Genomic DNA, 24,379 nt, shown 5'->3' with positions numbered 1-24,379 from the left:
CATGTCAGTGAATCTATTGCCTTTAATGGCAAGTATGGGTTACTGAAGACCAATCGATCTGGACGAACCATGTCAGTGAATCTATTGCCTTTAATGACAAGTATGGGTTACTGAAGACCAATCGATCTGGACAACCATGTCAGTGAATCTATTGCCTTTAATGACAAGTATGGGTTACTGAAGACCAATCGATCTGGACAACCATGTCAGTGAATCTATTGCCTTTAATGACAAGTATGGGTTACTGAAGACCAATCGATCTGGACAACCATGTCAGTGAATCTATTGCCTTTAATGACAAGTATGGGTTACTGAAGACCAATCGATCTGGACAACCATGTCAGTTAATCAATTGCCTTTAATGACAAGTATGGGTTACTGAAGACCAATCGATCTGGACAACCATGTCAGTGAATCTATTGCCTTTAATGACAAGTATGGGTTACTGAAGACCAATCGATCTGGACAACCATGTCAGTGAATCTATTGCCTTTAATGACAAGTATGGGTTACTGAAGACCAATCGATCTGGACAACCATGTCAGTGAATCTATTGCCTTTAATGACAAGTATGGGTTACTGAAGACCAATCGATCTGGACAACCATGTCAGTGAATCTATTGCCTTTAATGGCAAGTATGGGTTACTGAAGACCAATCGATCTGGACAACCATGTCAGTGAATCTATTGCCTTTAATGACAAGTATGGGTTACTGAAGACCAATCGATCTGGACAACCATGTCAGTGAATCAATTGCCTTTAATGACAAGTATGGGTTACTGAAGACCAATCAATCTGGACAACCATGTCAGTGAATCTATTGCCTTTAATGACAAGTATGGGTTACTGAAGACCAATCGATCTGGACAACCATGTCAGTGAATCTATTGCCTTTAATGACAAGTATGGGTTACTGAAGACCAATCGATCTGGACAACCATGTCAGTGAATCTATTGCCTTTAATGGCAAGTATGGGTTACTGAAGACCAATCGATCTGAATCTACCATGTATGTCGGTTACTGAAGACCAATCGATCTGGACAACCATGTCTATTGCCTTTAATGACAAGTATGGGTTACTGAAGACCAATCGATCTGGACAACCATGTCAGTGAATCTATTGCCTTTAATGACAAGTATGGGTTACTGAAGACCAATCGATCTGGACAACCATGTCAGTGAATCTATTGCCTTTAATGGCAAGTATGGGTTACTGAAGACCAATCGATCTGGACAACCATGTCAGTTAATCAATTGCCTTTAATGACAAGTATGGGTTACTGAAGACCAATCGATCTGGACAACCATGTCAGTGAATCTATTGCCTTTAATGACAAGTATGGGTTACTGAAGACCAATCGATCTGAACAACCATGTCAGTGAATCTATTGCCTTTAATGACAAGTATGGGTTACTGAAGACCAATCGATCTGGACAACTGTGTGAGTGAATCTATTGCCTTTAATGACAAGTATGGGTTACTGAAGACCAATTCTGCAAGAATTACCGTACATAAGCACTCGGAGATACTAGTACAACAAGTGCTACTTCGTCTTTTAACAACGAATGTAGGACGTGTTCACGCTCTGTAGCCACCTGGGTCATGACATGCGCGCCGTATACATTACCACGGCTCCTTGCAACATCTACCCTGATGAATTAGATATAACTTACCTGTGTTTCTAGCTGTACTTTACCTGCACATTCGAACATTGATGCGCATGCTTGGCTTCACCCGGACAAATGGTAAACATCTATTTCAACGATAATACCAGCTACTAGTGGCAGCATTCATTATTATAGGCAAGTAAACGATCAATAGAGCGTTATGTAAGAAGCATGCTGTCATAAATATCTCACCTGAGCGACAGTCCCTTTTGTCCCACGAAATTCACTTTACGGTTGTGTACACAGCTGAACAGGTTCGTAATCTAGACCCCCTTCCTGGTCTGTGCGGCAGTGTGTCGCAATGGCTGTGAGAGACGGTGTTGTGATTTGGCTTGCCAGTTTCAGCCTCGTTACAGGTAAGTATGTTTTTAGTATATGTGTTTCAGCGCCAATTGAGGGCATCATATACCTGTCAGTATTTCTAAACGGGTAGATGGGTGTAATTCAGAATAGCAACATTATCCCAGCGATATACAAACTATAAGTGAAAGGTTTATGTTGATATATATAGATTCTATCAGTGTAGCATGATCACATTCGGCAAGTAAGCTGGGTAGAAAACATATGAAAGTTTATCAAAATATGTCGAAGCTCTATTGATATTATAACCCAGTTTAGAACTTCAGTGCGTTATCGACACTTATGTTTGTTTTTCGATTCATCAACAATGAATGTATGCAGAGAGGTAGTCGTATACTGTCAGAACCTACTTCACATTGCATTAAGATGTATTATGCAGATATACCAGGCAAGTTCATATGACATGACTATACTCAAGAGGCAGGTCACCATAACATTCACAACGGCTGACTGGCTTCAGTGAACCTGGCGGATATACATTTCCGCGGTTATGTGGATGTCTTAAACAGAGTAATATATAACAGCTATGCCCTTATCACAAAGTACTTGTGTTTGGCCTTCCCCAGAATTTGACATTTGAAGTTATTGTCGGCGTATGTCTCATCATTGTAAAGATATGAAGCAAGCGTTTATCGTGATACCTGTAATTCCATACCTGTAACGCCATGACTGCATGAAACAGAATGTAACAATATCATCAGTTGCCCGGAACGAATGAAATGAGTTCGGCCGTAGCCAGGGCATTTCCTGTATCTACCAGCATCGTCAATTCGACTTCAACTAACTGTGACTGATTACAAAAAAGATCGCATAGATTCTCAAGTTGGAACAAAAAGTTAACCTGAAATCTGCACGTAACAGAATTGTGTGACACCAACTGAAATGTGTATGTAAAAGAAACCACTTAGTGTGAAACCAACAAGACACATAGAAATGTGATACAATTAATTATTGTATGTTAAAACAAAGTTTTCAAAATTGTACCAATCGGTACAAAGGAATGACAATGGCAGTACATACTGGCGTGGCAGAATACATTCAGTGGCAGTACTAATACAATGGCAATACACCATAAAAGCATTGACTATAGTAATGAAGTCAGTGATGAGTATCTTCACATCGCTGTGATAGTTTCAGTCTTCCAATACAGGCCTGGACTGGGAATTCAGGGTGATCGTCACACAACTGCTGGTCTTATTGTAATGCTAAATGATATGTGAGATAACCAAGGCCAGAGTTAGGCACCCTTCATATACGTGAAAAGCCTCAAAAAAGAGAAAAAAATTACAGAGACGGCAAAACACTTTGCACATTGGTAAGAAATCTCTACTAAAAGCAGAGTCGACTTTACAATTCTGACTATGTCATGAGTATGTGTTTGTTGACGGAGCATTCAGCAGCGTAACAGCTGTACGACGTGATCTGTAAACAATCGAACCTGGGCAAGACAATCCAATGATTGAATCCATGAGAGACATGGCTGAGCATGTCTTTCTGAATCACTATCAAATAATAATGATATTAGGTGTTCACAAAAGAGGTGAGCTTACCTACCCTACCGGTTGCACCGGTCATAAATAAAATGATTAAAAAACATCCTATGAAAAACATTAGGGACATTATGGTAGAAGTCAAACTCGGGAAATGCATCGGAACGACTGGTTATGTGCATGTCTTCAAACTATTCTGTCAGAAAGTAATAAGAATGCAAACACTCATTTTTTACGGTCCATTCATAGATTTTTTCAGGCACGTCAGCTTTTGTTTTTGTATTAATCACGAACGATGGAAAAACATTCAGAATTGTGAAATAGTATGTGGGAGAAGGTGTCTGTCGTTTCTTCATATAAAAGAGAATCGCCAATTTTGGGTTTATTGTCCAGAGTTATTCCACAGTCCAGACCACAGTCCAGAAATAGGCATTGTTGGCGCCATGTATGTCGTCGGGGTCCGAAAGTAATCAACCATATATTTTAGCCTGACCTGCACATCCATTTAGTCGCCTCGTTCGACTAGCATAGGCACTCTACTCTGAACCTGAATTCCCGAGGGGATGTTTATATATAAATAGCTAGTAACAACCTGTCGACTGAGAGGTATTTATGTTACAGATGAGGTAGATGATATGACACTGCAGACGAAGTAACATTCGTTGACTACAACTTAACAGGGCACCAGAAAATCAGTGTTAGATTGTAACCTGTAAAATCAGTTTTCGAAAAATGCCGATACACAAGAAATACAAAAAACAAGGAACAAGTTTGAAAGAATATATATTTTAAGAATACTCTTACCATCGTGTTTAAATTGTATAAACAGACGTGAAACACGGCAGTACAATCTAGCTTATGGAAAAACACGAACACTCATCTTTAAAGTGTTAACATTCAGTTGACCAGTTTGGATGGGATATTGCATAACCGTTTGACATTTCGCACCACGTTTGTACACGTGACCACTTGTTCCAAACTATTTTTTAAGGGCTGAATTGTAAATGACACTGCTGAAAACTGAAAATAACTTTGAATAATACTGTATATGTGAAATACATACCTTGGACACGAGTTGTTATCATTCTTTACGTGGAACTTCGTCTCATTTATCAGGTACTGCTACAAACGTTGCCCTGAACAAACCCGCATGGATGAGTTCAGCCTTGGACGGAAATCATCCTGCCAGCAAAGCTGTCGATGGAGATACAAGAGCAGACCATGACAGATACGTAGCCCACACAGGGACAGGTCAAACTATCGCCTGGTGGAAGGTGGATCTGCAGACACAAGTACAATCAGCACGGATTATCCTGTACTTCAGAACAGACTGTACGTATAGACTAATTACGTAATTCATATGAAACAGAACCACGATAAGAATTGCAAACCATATTCTGACGTTTTCCTGGATTCATGCACTGAAATCCATCTTAATGTCGACCACTGTACTATAGTTAAAACGAGGCTGATTTCTATTTTCAGTTCATGCAAAAAGCCATCAACTTACGATTATGACGTTTACATTTCCCAACTGCTCATTTTCTTTTGTGGCATATTCATTTCTCAGAAAAACATAGCGTGTCTACAACCTAACTTTTCCTTCACGATAATGTAAGTATATTTCGGCAGACATACATTCTAAATTTACAAAATATCAACACCTTGCTAATTTTTTTCATGGTCTAGCATGTGACGCTGAGTATTAACTCACCCATGCTCTAGCCAGTAGAATATGTCTATACTATAATTAAGTAGAGGTCACGAGACAGCGGCCACTGTTCACCGGGTGTCAAATCAAGGTGACGATATGTCAGTGAAAGAGCAAAAAAAAAAAAGAAGAAGAAGAATGGTGCCGGCAAAGCAAGACACATAACTGTGAGTTGGGACTGAGATTCTAACCCCAAATAATAGGTTTTTCTCAGAGACGGTGGGGCTGCCTAATGGTTCGAGCGCCTAATGGTTCAAGCGTTCGCTCGTCACGCCGAAGACTCGGGATCGATTCCCCACATGGGTACAATGAATGAAGCTCATTTATGGTGTCTTAAAACATGAAGCCACGCATTCTTAACTACCGTCGTACTTTTGTGGAGTGACATTTAACATCTTCACTGGTGGAAACTATATAGCTGGATAATATGTCTCAAAGAACCGGTGAATGCCATAGAACAAATTCAAAGGATGTTCACCAAACAACCCACAACGAAAAGACACACGTCTTTGCAGAACAGTACTGACGTTAACCAAACACCATGGTGTCAAACAATTGTTGTAGATACTCAAGGGATACACATAAAAGTCGGACATGTACAATGTGACCTAACTGTATGCCGTAGTTAGACGCAATGGTTTGTTGATGTCACTCAGTTCTGGTGTTCACGGTTGTATTCCATTGCTTGAGACGCCATGTACTTAGTCTAGTGTATCTCTTCTTGTTTCAGACATTTCTAGACGTAATGGCGTGCACCTGTACACATCAGGGACAAATTCATCTGAACCCACAGAAGGAAATCTATGCCACACTGTAACAGGGCGTCCTGACGGTACAGACATCGATGATGTACTGAATGTGACCTGTCCTGGGACCTGGCGATACCTCACTGTCTATACAGAGACGGATAATAATGGAGGCGGTGTTATGTTAGACGTTGCTGAAGTGCAGGTGTGGAGTAAGTATTCTGTTGTGCGTGAAGTAATAACTGTATTAAAGAAATCTCTCTCCAGACCAATTTACACTATTGTTAAATTTAAAAATGAAAGAACATTTAATAAATGTTCCACTCTGAAACTATATAGCATGCCTTTCATTCCCTTGTTATTTCTTTTTCTCCCATTATGCAGATGAACAGCGCGATGGTCATGCATCACATTGCTTTAAAGCCTGTGCAAATATCGTGCATGTGCACTGCTGCGTTTTGGTGTAAAGAATAATTAATAATTCGCCTCTGAGTTTCATCATTTATTGAACGTTTTTTTCAACATTACGAATTTGTTTTACAGTACATCAGTTCATGTGTAAACAGTACCTATAAACAGTGTGGAATATTTTGCAAAATCTAGTTTAGAACAGTTGACTGAAGTACGTGGCTACATTTACATTAGTGAGTCTAAACGTTTGATGGGTAGTATATTTGACGTTGAAAAGTGTATAGAATCAGTATGACACGGATGGTTGGTTGGCTGGGGTGAATGAGTGAGTTGGTCACATCGGCAGCATTTCAGCATCAGAATGGTTCGCTTACATTGATTGATCAGCTTCATTTTCATCCTGTCGGTACCTCTTTGAAACAGGGAATTGCTCCTCAAAGATGTGAACATCAACATAATAATTTTTGGTTGCATATGTTATCAGTGATAGCTTCAAACAAACGATCACAAGACTTCATTTGCACATTCTGATGACATTTCGAAATTTGATGCATCAGTGACAAAAATGATGCCCGATACAATTCCCTCATTTGACTTGTACCATATGTTCAAGAATTATTTCAGGTGAACAGGATCCACTCACCTTTACGCAACACTTGGTATCATTAATATTTCATGGTGATTTATAAACACATGCTCTGTCATTGTACCGCATGGTGACAATCACTGGATTGTCTAGTTTGTAATACTGCTGAAACAAATATACACTCATGAAGTAGTCAATTTTACAATCAACTCTGCTTTTAGCAAAGCTTTCTTATGGGTGTGAAAAGGGTTTTGTCACTTTATTTAGACACAATTTTTAGATTAAAGCTCAGTGCCGAATGTAATTGTTCGAATCGTGAATGTTTGCGACAACAAAATCAGACGTCAGGCACACTTCCATGGAAGCTTAGAATGACCCATACCGTTGCTGCCGACTTTGAATATTCATTTCAAGAAGTTGTGTAGGGTTCGTCCGTAAATAGTTCCATAATGAGCCAGTCCCACAAAATACGCCTTGAAAGGAAATCTGGTGGTAGATGAGACCAGTCAATGTTAGTTAATGGTATAAATGATAAGATGTATTATGCTCATTGGGGCATGTTTTCCCTGTAGTCATGGGATGCATGACAACGGCAAAAGCTTGATTAATAAATGCCAGAAGTAGTTTAATGTAGGCAGCAAACTAACATAATATAGAAGGCAAAGCAAATTTGATGAGTGTGACTATCTTTTGTGGTATAAATACCAATGACTGTTGTTTCTACAAGATTTCATCACTTTGTTCATAGTAAAAGGTTGTAAAGACCAATAATGATTTTTATGAAATTGATGCACAGATCAAGTATCTTTAACATGTGCGACGCATATTCAGATAAGGCTGTTGTTATACTTGAGAAATATTCTGACAAGAACATACATATAACTTTCAACACTGAACATTTATTCGCAAAACTACACTGTAGTTCAGTCGGTTTCAAACGAGTGAATACTTGGTTTTGTGAATGTTTTATCAATTATCAGAAACTGTCGGAATACACTAGGAACCAAGGATGTGCATTCCGTCACATTTACAACGATCATCAAAGTACAAAACATACTGATTGTCCTGCATGACCACTCTTTTCGGTTTCGAAAAGTAATGAATGTCAATAAAATAAATAATTGTTTGGCTCACGTGGGTCCTAATTGATGTATGAATGTGTGAAGCATATTTTAGGACTTCAATTCACGATGTAACGAGAGTAAAAATCAATTTCCAGCAGAGGAAACCCAAAACTAAATAACTCAATCAAAAACTAGATACATACATGATAATGCAACTAAAGGCAAAGAATTGGCCTTTCATTGAGGATATGTTGAAATGATGAATTTACAATGAGCAACCTTTTGATATTCTATAATCTTCTTGTATAGAACAAGTTTTGTGATACTATTTGCAGTCAGACGACATCCTACATCGTGGCTAATAGTATCAGACCGGTTCCGGAATATGCATAATATAATAATGATGACTGTGTCTCAGTTTTCTAGTAGATCGCGTAAGATCTTAAGAAGTGTAAGGTATCGAGGCATTCAGCTGGTCATATTAGAATAGATATAGAAACCATAAGGTGTATTCGATGAATGAAACATGTTTGTTGTTACAAATGAAAATCAACCGATAAAAATCAGAATTCCTGTCAGGTACTGGTTTCCACTGTGAAAATTCAGATTCAGTGATTTTAACGTAAAACGATAAGAGTGAGTGAGTTAATATTTATCGTCACATCGGCAATATTCAGCCATACGTGACGAGATCAATAATATTAGAAGCTATAAAACTGTTTACAATGAACAATAAAACTACTAGTGTATTACAGATAGAGATATAAAATTATATGTAACTAAAAACTTATACTAAAATGCAAGACAATACAATATAAAAACGGGCTATAAATCACCAGCAACTGAAGGTAGATCTCCATACTAGGGACCATGGGGGACTTACAGTGCTTTTGTTATCATCTTAATAAATCAATTATTAAATGATAGTTAACATTATGAAAGAGATCTTTAACTGTTTTGACACTGAAATTGAATATTCATGAGAATACAGGTATTCATAAGTATATCTAGTATGGCCAATACGACATCGTCGCATAATGACCTCTTCAACCCTGGACTGACAACCCAAGTATGTGTAACCAATATAGGGTTTTATTTCATGTAATTTATTGATACATACTTGGGTGTCCCACTTCTTCTGCATAAGATCACGGATGTAAGTTATAATGCCAGCTTTGTAGTCAGAAGTGGTGTCACAGACTAAAAAAAATAAGATGAATTATGTGTAAGACTGATTTTGTGAAAATGTGCTTGTAGACTTGTTGTGCCAAACAGATCAATGTAATCATTTGTTATTTGATTAAACATATAATGTAACTATCCTGCATTCATTGTAGCATGTTCCGCTGGCCTGTATGGAGTCAACTGTAACAAGGCCTGTAACTCTCGCCACTGCTTCGGTTCAACCGAGTCGTGTGATTCCATCACCGGGGCGTGTTCCAGTAGACAGTGCCAGACAGGATGGACAGGAATAGACTGTGCAGGTGAGTGTTTTGATAAATCGGATGTAGATGACCAAATAATGTCTGATGTTTTGACTCAAGTAGGGACAACTAGATGCATACATGGTAATGCAACTCTTGGCAAAGAATGATCTGGTCTTTCATTGAGGATCTGTTGAAATAATGAATTTACAATGAGTAACTTTTTGATATTCTTAATCGGATGTAGATGACCATAATGATATCTGGTGTTTTGACTCAAGTATAAACTTAAGGTTTGGTGCAGGTCGAAGATGTTGTACACATTGGTGAATCTTCAAGCAATGATAATAATTTGCCAAACTTGGTATTTGAACCCTGCACCAAGAGACCTCCTTGTAAAGCTACAGGGACGAAACTTTGCGCAGCGAATTTCTGCATGTGTTCATAAAATGTTGCAGTTAATATTTACATATTGTTATTACAGAATGATGATAACTATATGAATATACAACTTCTTTATTCTGTGAAAGGCGACGTTTCACCATAGATTCTAATGTCATTATCGGGCAAGTGATCACTTGTACATCCATAAAATTATCATCATTCTTCATCACCTGAACATCTAAAATGCCCAATCAAAGAAGATGTTTTTAAACAAATATACTCACAGATTTACCTTTCAGTGGGCAACTTTCCCTCATGCCGAGCCCGAGCAATCTTTCAGATTTGTTACGAGGGAGGAGTGCAAAGCGAGGCACGCGCACAAGTGCCGACAAACTTATTGATTCATTTACCCTTGCTGTTCCTCTCTTTGCGCTCCTCCCTCGTAACAAATGGGTACGTAAGTCCCAAAACTTTCAAAGTAAAATATAAATTATCACATTTTAAACGTAGTATTTTTGTTATTTTAACTGTTGGCTAAATTTTCCTACAATCGCCAGCGGCTGAAGGGATGGTGTAAATCCAGCTAGGATCCATGCAGGTAGCAAAAGTAATGTAAGTCCCCATGGCTCCTAGCATGGTGATCTACCTTCAGTTGTTGGCGATCTATAGCCTGTTTTTATCTTGTATTGTCCTAATAGTGCTATTAGTTTTAACCTTCCACACTAGTTTTAAATCTAATTGTGATATTCTAGTTGTTTTACTGTCCTTCGTTGACAGGGTTTTATATATAATATGTCTGTATTACAAAGTTAGAACTAGTTTTAGTCACGATATGGCTGAAATATTGCCGATGTGACTTTAAATCTTAACTCACTCACTCACTCGTAACAAATGGTGAACTGTGATTATATTTTATTGATAGTTTGTTAAACAACTTTTTAGTTTTAGGACATTAATTCACAAAAAATCACAGATTTGGTCTGATGTTTTGATTATGATCAGCGTTTCATAAAGTATTATATGTGTATTAGTTTTCGAGTTAGATTGCAGTACATCGGTCCGCTTTTGAGCCAAGCGTTTTATATTTTAATATTAAACTAAGAGATGTTCGGTTTACTTTGATTTGATCGAGAAAAGAACTTTCGAATTTAGAAAAATACAACTAAAATACTAGGATTCTGACAATGTGTCAATTCCAATGGGAGTTGTATTGTTAAGAAAATGCAAATTTGCAGAAATTACAAGACGAAAAAGCTTATTATGTTTCCCGTCGACACCATGTGACGTTTCAGTTGTCGCATCATCGCATTGTCACTCAAAATTCTTGCTTTATATACTGAGTCAAAAAAGAAACTTCACAAAATGTAATTTGAAAAATAATGAATAATTTTTCTCTGATGATACATCTATGCATCCGAAATGGGATCCCTATCTTTCGACTCTAGAAAAACGTTAGCAAAACCCACTCAAACACATCCATTCGTCGTGCAAATGACGTTAGTGCCAAATCAGGTTTTGCACGTGCAGTCGATCACGTGATCTTCATATGCACGTGTTTGCATTGGCCTCAAGAATTGAAAAAACACTTTTAAACCACAGTTCTAACGGTTCTTGAAATGCCACGATTGTCAAATGTGCAACGTGAACGTGCCGTTGGCATGTTGCAAGCGGGAAGATCAGTTATTGACGTCGCAAGAGCAATGGGATGCAGCTGTCGTACTGTGTATGACTTGCGAGGTCGTCTACAACAAACTGGCACCACTTCTGATCGCCCAAGGTCGGGTCGTCCACGTGTGACGTCACGAGCAGAAGACCGTCAAACCGTCCTACGTCACCTACGTGACAGATTTCTGCAGGCTACACGAACCAGGGCTGAGATGTTTAGAGGTCGACTGTCCTCACAGACCATTCGAAATCGGTTGCGGGCTGCCAATCTCCATTCTCGACGTCCATACCGTGGGCCAATATTGACGCCGTTGCATCAACGTCAACGTCTGCTGTGGGCCTGTCACCCAGAGAGACTGGAATCGAGTCGTCTTTAGCGATGAATCCAGGTTTACCCTCAGATTCGCGGACGGCAGGCATAGAGTCTGGAGACGACGTCGTGAACGGTATGCCCAATGTTGTGTACAGGAAGTCGACAGATTCGGGGGTGGAAGTTGCATGGTGTGGGGTGCTTTCTGTGGGAACAACCGTTCCCGACTTCTGGCCATCCGTGGAAACCTCACAGCTGCTGCTTACCGCGACCAGGTGCTCACCCCTGAACTCGTTCCTTTCATGGCGGCTCATGGCCCAGGTCTACAGTTCCAGCATGAAACTGGTGACAGTAACACTTACAATGGTTCACACATACATCTGTAAACGTGCTGTTGCAACTTGGTTTATGCATTAAACACATACATTGCAACCAAACTATTGTAAAACATGTACTTAATTTACAAGAACATTCAGCAAATAGTACGTGCCGCTTCGAAACATATTTCTTACGCCTCATCAATTATACGTTAAAACATAGTTTACAGTCTCACTGTATATTGTATTTAATATCAATTCCTACAGCCTCCATTCATATGGGTTATCTCTTTTAACACTTATTATTACATTATTGTGTATGTGTACATTTATTACTCAGTCTGTGTGGAAGGAAAGTACGGTCCAAGCTGTACCAGAGACTGCAGCTCCAGACATTGCAAGGTATTCTCTTCTACGTGTGATCATATTACTGGAACCTGTCCTGCTGGTGGATGTCGGGTCGGATGGATTGGGGCGGACTGCTCCACAGGTAATGTAGTGTCATTTCATTATTCAGCAGTCAATATATAGTCACCTGGCCCTGAAGCAAGTTCAATATGTTAACAAAGTCTACATACCCGTATCCCAACTGACACAGTCGACCTAAAAATATCACATAGGCCTTGTGGCAATTTTTCGGGGTCAGTGAGCAGCCTTGAAGCTATTGCAATATCTTTTCACGCTCAACAACCAGGTTCAATCTTACAAGGGAATCATTTCCAGATGCTATTTTGTGCTGTCTTGTCACCTTATCGCTTAAAGATAGCTGAAACACTAAAAGGAAATGATTAGACTGTAAAAAGACGGCTGTCAATATTTTCACAGCAGATGCCTACAACCTGGTAAAAGACAAAGTGGAATTGTATGCATAATGACAACGTTAGAACGTAATCTCCAAGGCGACATAAGTGTCCTTACCAGATGAGAAAGAGGTATTTTGACCATTGGCTAGAGAACCTTAACACCAAGCGACCCGTGCAAATCCGGTTAGAATTGGTTTTCAACAGCCGATGCTTGTCGTAAGAGGTGACTAACGGGATCGAATGGTCAGGCTCGCTGACTTGGTTGACACATGTCATCATATCCCAGTGGCGTAGATCGATGCTCATGCTGCTGATCACTGGATTGTCTGGTCCAAACTCTATTTACAGACTGTCGCTATATAGATGGAATATTGCTGAGTGCGGGGTTAAACAACAACCAACCAACCAACATTCATATGACACGCTGCCACAATATTGCTGAAACAACAACCAAGTGCTTGTTCAATTTGTGAAAATATTTTGCAGTGAACATGCTTTATATCCTATTATATAGTGTTGCATTGTCACCGTTAGGGGATACCGGAAATCATCTTCAAATTTCAGTTAGAAATTCTACCTTGTGTCATTGTTCTTTTGGTTTAACGTCACAATTATTACGCTATATGTCCATGGTCTGCAAATGGTCGAGTTTGTCGATCTATGCAATTGGAATACAAACACGAGGACATTTGTCAACCAAGTCAGAGAGCCTGACCACGAAATCCCGTTTATCTTGAGTGTACTTTGCGTCAGCCCCAGTTCATATGGGTTATCTCTTTTGATCCTGAATACTATTATTGTTATTTCATTTCTTGCTCAGAGTGTTCCACTGGAAAATACGGTGCTAACTGTGCCAAGGACTGCAGCTCTAGACCCTGTAAGACGTCTTCCAGCATTTGTAACAGAATAAGTGGAGCCTGTCCAGATGATGGATGTGAATACGGATGGATGGGAGCGGACTGCAAAACAGGTAATGTTGTTGCACGAATAGTATCACAATAGTTATAGTCCACCTAGGAATATAGAATGTTCATACCAATGTTTGTCGGGTCCTTGTTTACACTGAACAGTCGGATTCGATTCCCAAAAGGAATTCTACCGTTCAGGATTTCACATCGACGAAATTATCACTGAGGATAACAATTTCAGCAGTGTCTACAATGACATGCTTCGTCCAACTGGCCTGTTTTTTTAACAACGGCTGTCATGGTGAGTCGTTTATCTGCATGCCAACGTCAGACCCCATACGACCCGAATTGTACAGAACATCCTCGATAGACACCTTTGCAGTGTCATGGATCATCATGTTCGACAGCGAACATATCTTCCAGCCAGCTTACAAGATCTGAACCGGGCCTCCAAGAAGAATGGCGACATAGCCCAAGTGACGTCATCAGACGGCTGATATTTTTCTCTTTATTTCTTGTAGCTGTGTGGTCAAACACGCTATTGATATGACGTGTCATTGAACCTGAGCGATTTTAAATGCGTGTGCCCATTGTTCACTAAGTTTCTATGCTGTATGAATGTTATGTTAAATGTTGAGTTTACTTCATCTATAAATCGTTTGTGGTTTATAAACAAGTTTGATGTAAAACTATGGTAACGTTCCCTCTGGTCGTCATGTTAGAACATTGTAGTGGAACAGAATGAATTCGAATTGAATGACTCATTGTAACTTACATGGATGGTAATTGTCTTCATCATCCTACACATCCAAATAACGATGGCACATTCTCATTCAAACACAATGCCCATTCTCCGACTGGTTTGAGTTACATAATATGCATAGGTTATTACTCTTCCTTAAAATAAAATTTTCAATTTCTAATGATAACACATCATATCTAATGTTAGTGACAACAGACTTGTATCTCTAGTCTAAAGTAGTTAAGTAAAATTCATTTTTGAAATTGGTTCGAAACTGTCTTTAATGCCGTACATGTAGCTTTGGGCTGCCAATACCACCATGCCATTCGGATATATAGTACTCTTAAACTAACGATATTCATGAACTGATATATTATTTTCACACTTTGTTCAGCCACATATTCATAGAGCCATGTCTACACGGAAGATCTTTAACATGTTAAATCTTTCCACACTTACTTAACAGTGCAACGTGTATAACGTTTCCTTACATATGTGGGGCCTGGGAACCTAACAAGGGTTAAGACAAACCATAATCATGCTCTTTGAGGTATTAACATACAGTGGTAATCACATTCACCTTTGACATGTTGACCTATTTCTACAAACTGAAAATGCCATCTTTAATGTACAATAACATCTTTAGTGTCCAGCTAAATCAAACTGATAGATAGATCGATAGATCGATCGATCGATCGATAGATAGATAGATAGATAGATAGATAGATAGATAGATAGATAGATAGATAGATAAATAGAGATAGTTGCCCTAAAACAGCACATGTGTTTTAAGCCCTCAGAACATGAACATATTCTTTTATACATTATATTTCTGGACCAAGCAGCATAAGTATGATAATTTCCCAGAAACAGTTGATGGTAATTACTTGGGTCACTTTTTATACTGACTTTAGGAACAAGGCTGATAATAGACTTTGACCACGGTTTATTGTTAAAGCTTTTTTTATTTTCATAGAGTGCAATGGGTTTGTTTCATATCTTGCTCAGAGTGTTCGTCTGGAAAATACGGTGCTAACTGTGCCAAGGGCTGCAGCTCCCGACATTGTAAGACGTCCTCCCCGACATGTGACCGATTCAATGGAGCCTGCTCTGCTGACAGGTGTAAGGATGGATGGATGGAGGTGGACTGTACTACAGGTAATGTGGTAACATTGATGACTATAGTCCGTTTGACTTCATTTTAGACTGATGAATTGCTCACAAACACAAAATCTAATAATTGCAACAAAACCAAATTTTGCAAAGTCACATGAAATCGACAGACCAACTCTGATGATTTGTCTCATAGTTTTGGACACCAGATTATAAAAGTTGTTTAACAAACGATCATTATTTTGTTGTCACTTTTCGCTATTTCTTACGAGGGGGACCACTAGGTGGTAGAACAGCAAGGTAATCAACAAGCGTGTGCAGTGAAATTTCAATTTCACACGTACAACTCGCACACCTGGCTGTTCTACCAACAAGTGGTAGAAAGATAGAAGAGATAGCGAAAAGTGACAACAAAAATAATGATCGTTTCAGAAACAGCTTTTATATATTTAATATATATATATATATATATATATATATATGTTTTATTTATTTATTTTTATCACAAAAATCAGGAGAGTTGGTCTGTTGAGTTCATGTGACTGTGCATAATTTGGTAATGTTGCAATTATTTAATTTTGTGTTAAAATCTAAAATCTAAAATTCTGGCTAATTGTCAGATTGCCAGAACATTGTTGGTCAAACATTGCTATTATGTGTTGAAAAGTTTGATTGACAAGGTTATAAAACCTGGGCATCATGCGTCCGATTTATATTATTTTCGTATGGCTTGCATATGTTTGCAAGCTCAGGATGTTGGTGATATGAAACAATTCATTAGCATACATGTATTTAAATCAAGAACGAAGGACGTATGGATGCAAGACTGGTCTGCTCGTGTGCATAAATCTTTAATGTTAACATCTTACTGTAGCTTCAAGACCACCCTCCAAATGAAGCCATTTTGAAACCAAATCAAATCATCTAAATTTTGTCGCTTTCTTACACAATTCCGTTGTTCCGCTCCCAAATTAAAAACTGCATCATACAGACGGTCCGTTTCGAATACGATAATCGATGCAGTGTGCCCGTTTTGTGGGGATGGTCTTGAAGACGAATACCATGCCTTATTAATATGTCCATTATACATATATCCAAGAGATAAGTATATACCACTATATTACCATAAGTATCCATCTAAACAAAAAATTCATTCAATTACTGTCCAGCCATGATACTACTTTTTTTTGAAAATAGCAATTTATGTAACTAAAATGTTTAATGCCCGAAATGCAAACCTTGCGCTTGTATAACAATCCACAATGTTTGAATTATGTATGCAACTGTCTGTACATACTCGTCTCATATTTTCAATCCTATAACCTCTCCTGACATAACATACATTTGAATATGACAGTTCTGTATACTAGAATGCGCCTCCGGGTATTATGGAGCTAACTGTGGAAAAAACTGCAATCTTCGCAACTGCAAGGAGGACTCCAGCTGTGATAGCATACAAGGGCTGTGTGAAGGTGGATGTGCGGCTGGGTATAACGGAACAGATTGTACTGAAGGTATTTTTTTCACATAAGCAGCCGTTTTTGTTATTATATATGTTTGTAGCACCATGACAAATTGTCTCTTGCCAAAATACATCAATTTGTGAAGACGTTTACTTAGTTGTGTTGGTTGAACAATATTGCATAACCCAAAAAATTCTACCGCTAACGTCTCCGTGAACATGTGTAATCCTAACTTAGTTGATGTGTATCTTCAAGAATGATTGGCCATTCATTATAAAATGTAATGTACACAAATTATTTTATAATATCAATCATCTCTGTTCACACACTACGTTTTGTTTGTTTGCTAGTTTGTTGTTCAACGCCGCTCGCAACAGTATTCCAGCTATATGGCGGCGGTCTGTAAATAATCGAGTTTGGACCATACAATTCAGTGATCCACATCACGAGCTCTCGCAGTTGTGATACGATGACATGTGTCAAACAAGTCTGACCACCCGATCGCGTTAGTCGCCTCTGCAAGCATGGGTTGTTCAAGGATCATCCGGATCATCACGGGTTTACACATGTCTTTTGACACTTACACCAGTTCCACTTATTCTTATTTCAGCATGTACCAGTCTGATGTACGGTCCTAACTGTGTCAATTCCTGCAGTAACCGACATTGTAAAACAAACTCATCTACATGTGACGGAGTGTCAGGAGAGTGTATTGGTGGCTGCGAAGATGGGTGGACAGAAATAGACTGCTCCAGTAGTAAGTTACAAAGCGCCATTGGTTTGTATTTCCTGTTCATTATGTGACGTATTGGTTAAACTGAATTTGAACTTGTTCAAGGAAATTATATAGCATTTACCTTTTCAATTTGATTGTTGATTGCTACATGATAACGATGCAAACGTAAAAAGTAGTAGCCTCTAAAAGTAGTATACCATAATGGTGTCATCTGTACTAACCTGCAAGTTAGATGCACGTATGTACAGGTTTAGTTTAATATTCTTCCCGACAGGCTCTCGTACTATTCACGCTTGCTTATCAGGTATACGTGTATGTCCTGCAGTCAGACGACAGAATTGGACAGCTTACCTTTAGCACTGACATGGTTTGAAGATCAACAATAAATAGCGATGTTCAAAGGGTATATTAATTTAGTAACATCAATTAATTTATTTTAGTGAGTGAGTAAGTTAAGATTTAAAGTCACATCGGCAATATTTCAGCCATATCGTGATTAAAATTAGTTCTTAATTCATAATACATACATATAATATATAAAACCCTGTGAGCAAAGAACAGTAAAACCACTAGATTATCACAGATTGAGTTAAAACTAGCTAGCATATATCTTTAAAAGTGCAAAACTATTTTTGGACAATACAATGTAAAAATGGGCTATAGCTCGCAAACAACTGAAGGTAGATCACCATACTAGGAACCATGGGGATTTACATTACTTTTGCTACCTGCATGGATCCTAGCTGGATTTACACCATCCCTTCAGCCGCTGGCGATTGTAGGAAAATTTAGCCCACAGTTAAAATAACCAACAAATACTACTAAAATGTGATAATTTATATTTTACTTTGAAAGTACCTAATTTATTTTAGAACAATGTACAGCAAATAATAACGCAAATTGGAAACTATTCAGATATGTCGTCAAAAGTCTGAAATATGTTTCGTATATTACAGAAATAAGATTATCACCCTGAACTGTTAGACTTAAAGTATATTTCCAATCCATATCGGCTCCAATAAAAGAAATCACATAGTTAACAAAGCGCGCACTGCGAGTATATTCAACAGATTATCTGTAACAGAAAATGAAATATCTGACGTACTATGTTTTCAAATACGTAAGGCATCGATTTCAGACAGAAAAAGTCATAACAGAACAGGAAACAGCACCACTAATGTTTTATGTATATTGTTCAATAAGACATTGTACCATGTTACACAACCACTAGGCTAACTATCCGCCCCCAAGGAAATAATGAATATACTGAGGCGTATTCATATCCACATGAATTTAATGAGTGACGGTGACAGATTATTTTAACTCTTTAGCTTTGTATTCAGTTGAACAAGTAAGAAAGTAAGTATTGCTTGCCATCAAGCCAGCAATTTTGCAGCTATTCCTTTATAGTAGAAGAGATGTTGAACATCACTAAAATCTCAGTCAAGTATTACATGAAAGGATAAAAGTCTGCATTTTGTCCAATAGATTGACTTCTTTTCAATATGCTAAAATCAGGTGGTTAGAAACTGTTCTAAAAAGTTTAGATAAGGTGATAACATCATCATGAAAACGAGCAAATTCACGTACAGTTAATACTTGTTGGGCAATTGCATTGACGTGGATCTTCTCCTGTCAATTAAAAAACCGATTGTGTACAGTAACTGTGTCCACTATGACATATCCTTAGTTACAACGATCAAAATGGTAAGAAAGATAGTTCACAGCATTCGGTTCTTTGGTACAGAGGTAAACTGCTCTGATGGAAGGTATGGACCAGGATGTACAGAATTCTGCAATTCTCGCAACTGTAAAACACCGTCAATCGTGTGTGACGTCACTGGATCATGCGCAGATGGATGCCGGAAAGGCTGGCAAAATGCCGACTGCAGGACACGTGAGAATTGTTTTGAGAAATCTGTCTATTTCAACTGTTCAAATAATACCAGTTTGTTCCATTTTAATACCTCTAAATGTCGTTGAATTTAATTGAGGTAGATACTGAATAGACCAGTTGATAATGGCATACATATATATCAGGGAATTGTTTCCCATTTAAGTTATTTTTGCTTGAAGGTTTAATCAGTTTCACAGAGAGAAATAGTGTTTTATCGTTATTTGCTATTTTAAGTCTAATTCATGAGAACAATGAATGATTAAATATATCTCGAAATAGGGATAAATGCGCAAAACATAAATAAAACACATGGTCGTGAAACCTCTGTACCCAACACGATCCTAAATCAGACGTTTTATGATTGATCAGGGAAAAAGATGTTTCAGAAACTATCATGTGCTATGTTCACTCTTCACACCGAGGGGTGACAAACGGCTGGTGGAACAGCGCCGGCAGGTTCTTCACGTGTATCCTTATTTTAAGTTATTTATTCATTCATCGTTCTCATTTGAACCCAATTGGACGGTAACCCCTATTACCCCTACATGCCACTACCCCTAAAGGATTGAGAGGATGATTTTATTGAAGGTTGACATCATCATTTGTCATCATCAAGATTTTAATCAGGTTGCTGACAGAACTGACCTTCTGACTATCCTCTGGTGGGTGATTATGTTATGTCGTATTCCGTACAACATTGCCAACAGTTGTGACTCTTCCTTTGCATGTTGACTGAACATACTTCCAGTGTACACAAAACTGTCTCACGACATTCTTAGTGTGAAGATAACCATCAAATAGGACTTGGGGGCTACATCTCCGTGACATAACAAACTCAACATTACGCAGACCAGCCATGTTGATGCCATGTTAGTTTGTTGTCAACAGTTATATACTATACGGAACTATCTCAATTTACTTTCTCATCTCACCTTCTCATTTCCCTCCACTTCTCAATATTACTGTGTATCTTTCATCATGGCACTAAAACAACTTTACCAACATTTAAAACAACATTTAACAACCTACACACTATCCAGTTTGTAAAATTGTTCTACTCACTAGAGGTTTATTTTTCATCATGAAACTAAAACAACATTCAGCTAATCCCAATTTTCCTTGACACAAAACACTGAACAACAGATTAACCCCTCCCTTGACCTCATCTGTATACTCTATGCACTAATCTCTTTGGGTCAGTCTATTATGCCAGACAGGTAAATGTCGTGTGTTGTTTTAACTAATTGTAGGGGTACTGGGGTGTAGGGGGTAGTGGCATGTAGGGGTTATGGGGTACAACCAATTGGACTGTCCAGCTCGGGGTGTGGGTGTGGCTGGGGTTGGGTTGGGGATGCGCACCACCACTTTTGCCCTGAAAGTTTATTAAATGACCATTGAAACTCGGGTGAAAATTAAGTGTGCACCCCTCCTTTTCTCAATATTGTGCACCCTATCTTTATCAAAAAGCTGCATCCGGCCCCGGTATGGTGATCTACCTTCAGTTGTTGGCGATCTAAAGCCCATTTTAATACTAAATCGTCCTAATTTGAAATATAATTTTAGAGAGAGATGCTTATTTTAATTCTTGATACTGTGATATTCTAGTTTGTTGTTTTGTCCTTCGTTGACAGGTTTTTTATAATTTACATGTATTCATGATGAATTGAAAACGTGTTTTAGTCACGATATGGCTGGAATATTGCCTATGTGACTTAAAGTCTTAACTCACTCACTCACAATCTGACTGTAGTTATTTTACCGTTCCTTGCAAACAGGTAGATCTAAGTATATTAACATTTGATTTGCTTTTATTTATTGATTGATTTACAAATTTACAACTTCCATAAAGGAAATACTGCGGATGTGACTTTAAATTCAGTAATCAGTTTCATAAACCTCTTCTGTGTGTAAATACACATGCCATGGTTTTAAAACTTCGTGAACTTTCAGCGTGTCCAAGCGGGACGTACGGTTCTAACTGCAGTAAGTCCTGTGATTCCCGTCAGTGTAAAACTGCTCGGACCATCTGTGATCACGTGTCAGGAGCCTGCACCACAGGATGTCGGGAAGGATGGATCGGAGCAGACTGTACTCAGAGTAATGTATCCCGAACCTAAACGCCAGTTCTCGTATGTCTGTCGGCAACTGTCCAATTGCCATGTCAAACAATGTGTCTCAGAACATCATTTCTATACTGAGATTAACGACTCATGTCAGATCTGTATTACAACAGATGCCAAGGACTGCACCACATTGTTGCATGATTTGCGACAAATGTGTGCAGCAACATTCTCTATAACACGGCAGCCAGATTTACGAGAATATATGCGAGGATCACACTGTGCCTACCCACCATGGGAGGCTGCCATATTCAGACAACAGACGTCGGTGGTTTTAAGCATGCCAAAGTGATCGGGAATTGCCAGGTTTAGGGACCAGTCCGGAAGTAACCTGCATGAAACTTATGGACGAGTCAGGGTGTTCCACGTTGCCGTGAACGTTTGCCATAAACTGCATATAGGAGGTGGACAGACGGTATTGGAAGCCTATTTTCGCATACAGAAAAATTTCACAGACATGTATAACAGGTTTGATGGAAACGCAAGTATTCCAGTACATGGCTATTGGCTGAAATCCTCCAACTAAACGCTTTCTTCAAGCGTGAACAATAGTGACATACACATGTACATATTCCACAAAGTGAGAACCATACGGTCAGTTTGTGTATGGTCAGGATGTGGCAGTCGCTTTGCAAACTCGGAATTCATGACATAAGTCAAAAGAGAAAAATATAACACAATTCTTAGTAGCTCCATAGCTATCCTCTTAATACAAGTGACGATAAGTAATTTCATCTATCTTTCCTCATACAATGACATACGTATTACTTTCAGTGGCAAATATTGAATTTATAATTGTAATTTGATGCAACACAACCTTTAGTAATGAAGCAGAAACAAGATGCTACGCGTTCTAGTCAAAGAGACTTGATAAGATGTGTCATAATTAAAACAAATGTTCCAGTCTACTTCTCATTTCTATCATCTAATGACGTAATAACTTAAGTGCCTACTTCCAGGATGCAAGCCTGGAACGTACGGACCTGACTGCAGTCGTTGTGGACACTGTGACGTCACGTGTAATGTTGGAGATGGACGATGTCCAGGAGAATGCCTGGAGGGCTTCACTGGTGACCGATGTGATGTAGATGTCAGAGGTTTGAGACTCGTTTAATATCCTGGAATTCCTTATAATATGTTTAAAATGAGAAAAAATGTTGTTAAATTTATCGAGATGTATGACCAAACACTGTTTATACTGACGATGCTATGTATCGTATGCATTGACATATGCAGACTTTATATCTATTCACAATAAATGCAAAGTATCAAGGTAAGTGAACTTCTTATTATTCCAGCCTCTGTTGCCAACATTAGCGTCATTGAAGGAGCTATAGGAATGTCTATAGGAATAGCGGTCACGCTGCTGCTGGTTGTTGGGCTGTTCCGGTGTCTGCTGAAACATGGAAGGTAACCTTGTATAACGTCCTCTATGATTAAAAGATTGATACCGCTGCTTGATGAGGCCAACATCTGTAACATTTCAACCATACCTCTCTCTTTCAGACTGAAATGGATTCCCTCAAACGGAGCAGATCCAAAGAAGGAAGAAAGACAGGTTACACTGAGGAAATTCCTACTCATACGCCAACTCCTGGCGTGGGGGATCCAGACTATACTGAACTGAATGATGTCACCAGGAGAGAGAGGAGAAGTCACAGTACGATGTCATTCAGAACCAAGTGTATGAAAATAATCAAATCTGAGAAAGGTTATGTGTATTGTATGGGCTAGGTTTTGTGCCGAATCTGTATATGTGATAGATAAATCTTTTATGCTTGGTAGTTTAGATAAACAACTGATATTGTTAGTGGCTGTATCCCCAAAGGGGTTAAAGTACTGTAAAATCATTGTCCTCCTGCGAGGATACGTAAGTCCCAAAACAATTCAAGTAAATTTAAACTTACTATGGTTTTTAACTGCAGTATATATGTTATTTCAATGTTATGGCTAGATTGTCAAAAATTGCTGACAGCTGAAGGGATGGTGTAAATCCAGCTGGGGTCCATGTAGGTAGCAAAAGTAATGTAAGTCCCCATGGTCCCTAGTATGGTGATCTACCTTCGGTTGTTGGCAATCTATAGCCTGTTTTTATATTGTATTGTCATGTATAGTTAAAGTGTTTTAGATTATATTACTAGTTTTACATTTATATATGTGATATTCTAGTTGTTTTACTGTCTTTCGTTGGCAGGTTTTATACTTTACCTATAATTATTATTAATATATAACTTGATATAGTCACGATATGGCTGAAATACTGCCGATGTGACTTAATATCTTAACTCACTCACTCACTGTATATGTCACATGCTGAAGGCTTCAGAGGTATCCATTTATACACATGTCTTGCCAAAATTCGAATATTACAATGAGACACTCACAAACCAATCTGACACTTGAGGGAAATCAAGTATGAAGAACGGAGGTGCATGTAAAAGTAAAGATCAGTTCCTTCA

The 24,379-nt window shown here is 38.5% G+C and overlaps 1 protein-coding gene across 15 annotated transcripts; it reads left to right on the top strand.

Annotated features, from left to right (window-relative positions):
• The first annotated feature begins 1,889 nt into the window (after positions 1-1,889).
• LOC124290724 (multiple epidermal growth factor-like domains protein 10) lies at positions 1,890-23,731 on the top strand. Of its 15 annotated transcripts, XM_046727538.1 has the most exons (15): positions 1,890-2,026; positions 4,637-4,852; positions 5,962-6,189; positions 6,317-6,324; positions 9,384-9,522; positions 12,479-12,628; positions 13,762-13,911; positions 15,600-15,749; positions 17,075-17,218; positions 17,778-17,945; positions 19,651-19,800; positions 21,751-21,897; positions 22,880-23,017; positions 23,219-23,330; positions 23,427-23,727. In XM_046727538.1, exons 1-15 carry the CDS (start codon positions 1,972-1,974, stop codon positions 23,545-23,547), a joined length of 2,076 nt encoding a protein of 691 aa, XP_046583494.1. In that variant the 5' UTR covers positions 1,890-1,971; the 3' UTR covers positions 23,548-23,727. The 15 variants fall into 15 exon arrangements, with proteins under 15 accessions (XP_046583494.1, XP_046583488.1, XP_046583502.1 ...); XM_046727532.1 differs by lacking the exon at positions 6,317-6,324 and having other exon boundaries at positions 9,376-9,522; positions 23,427-23,726; XM_046727546.1 differs by lacking the exon at positions 6,317-6,324 and having other exon boundaries at positions 9,376-9,522; positions 17,778-17,924; positions 23,427-23,725.
• The last annotated feature ends 648 nt before the right edge of the window (positions 23,732-24,379 follow it).

The sequence above is a fragment of the Haliotis rubra genome, unplaced genomic scaffold, assembly GCF_003918875.1.
Source record: "Haliotis rubra isolate DU_JTF1 unplaced genomic scaffold, ASM391887v1 Scf1127, whole genome shotgun sequence".
Lineage (NCBI taxonomy): Eukaryota > Metazoa > Mollusca > Gastropoda > Lepetellida > Haliotidae > Haliotis > Haliotis rubra.
This window is presented reverse-complemented; position numbering and strand designations above follow the sequence as displayed.

Bases quoted from the DNA above. Each gene is read 5' to 3' on its own strand.
- LOC124290724 (XM_046727538.1), top strand. From the start codon at position 1,972: ATGGCTGTGAGAGACGGTGTTGTGATTTGGCTTGCCAGTTTCAGCCTC. The intron at 12,629-13,761 runs GTAATGTAGTGT...TTTCTTGCTCAG, and splicing joins TGGGGCGGACTGCTCCACAG to AGTGTTCCACTGGAAAATAC. The intron at 17,219-17,777 runs GTATTTTTTTCA...TTCTTATTTCAG, and splicing joins CGGAACAGATTGTACTGAAG to CATGTACCAGTCTGATGTAC.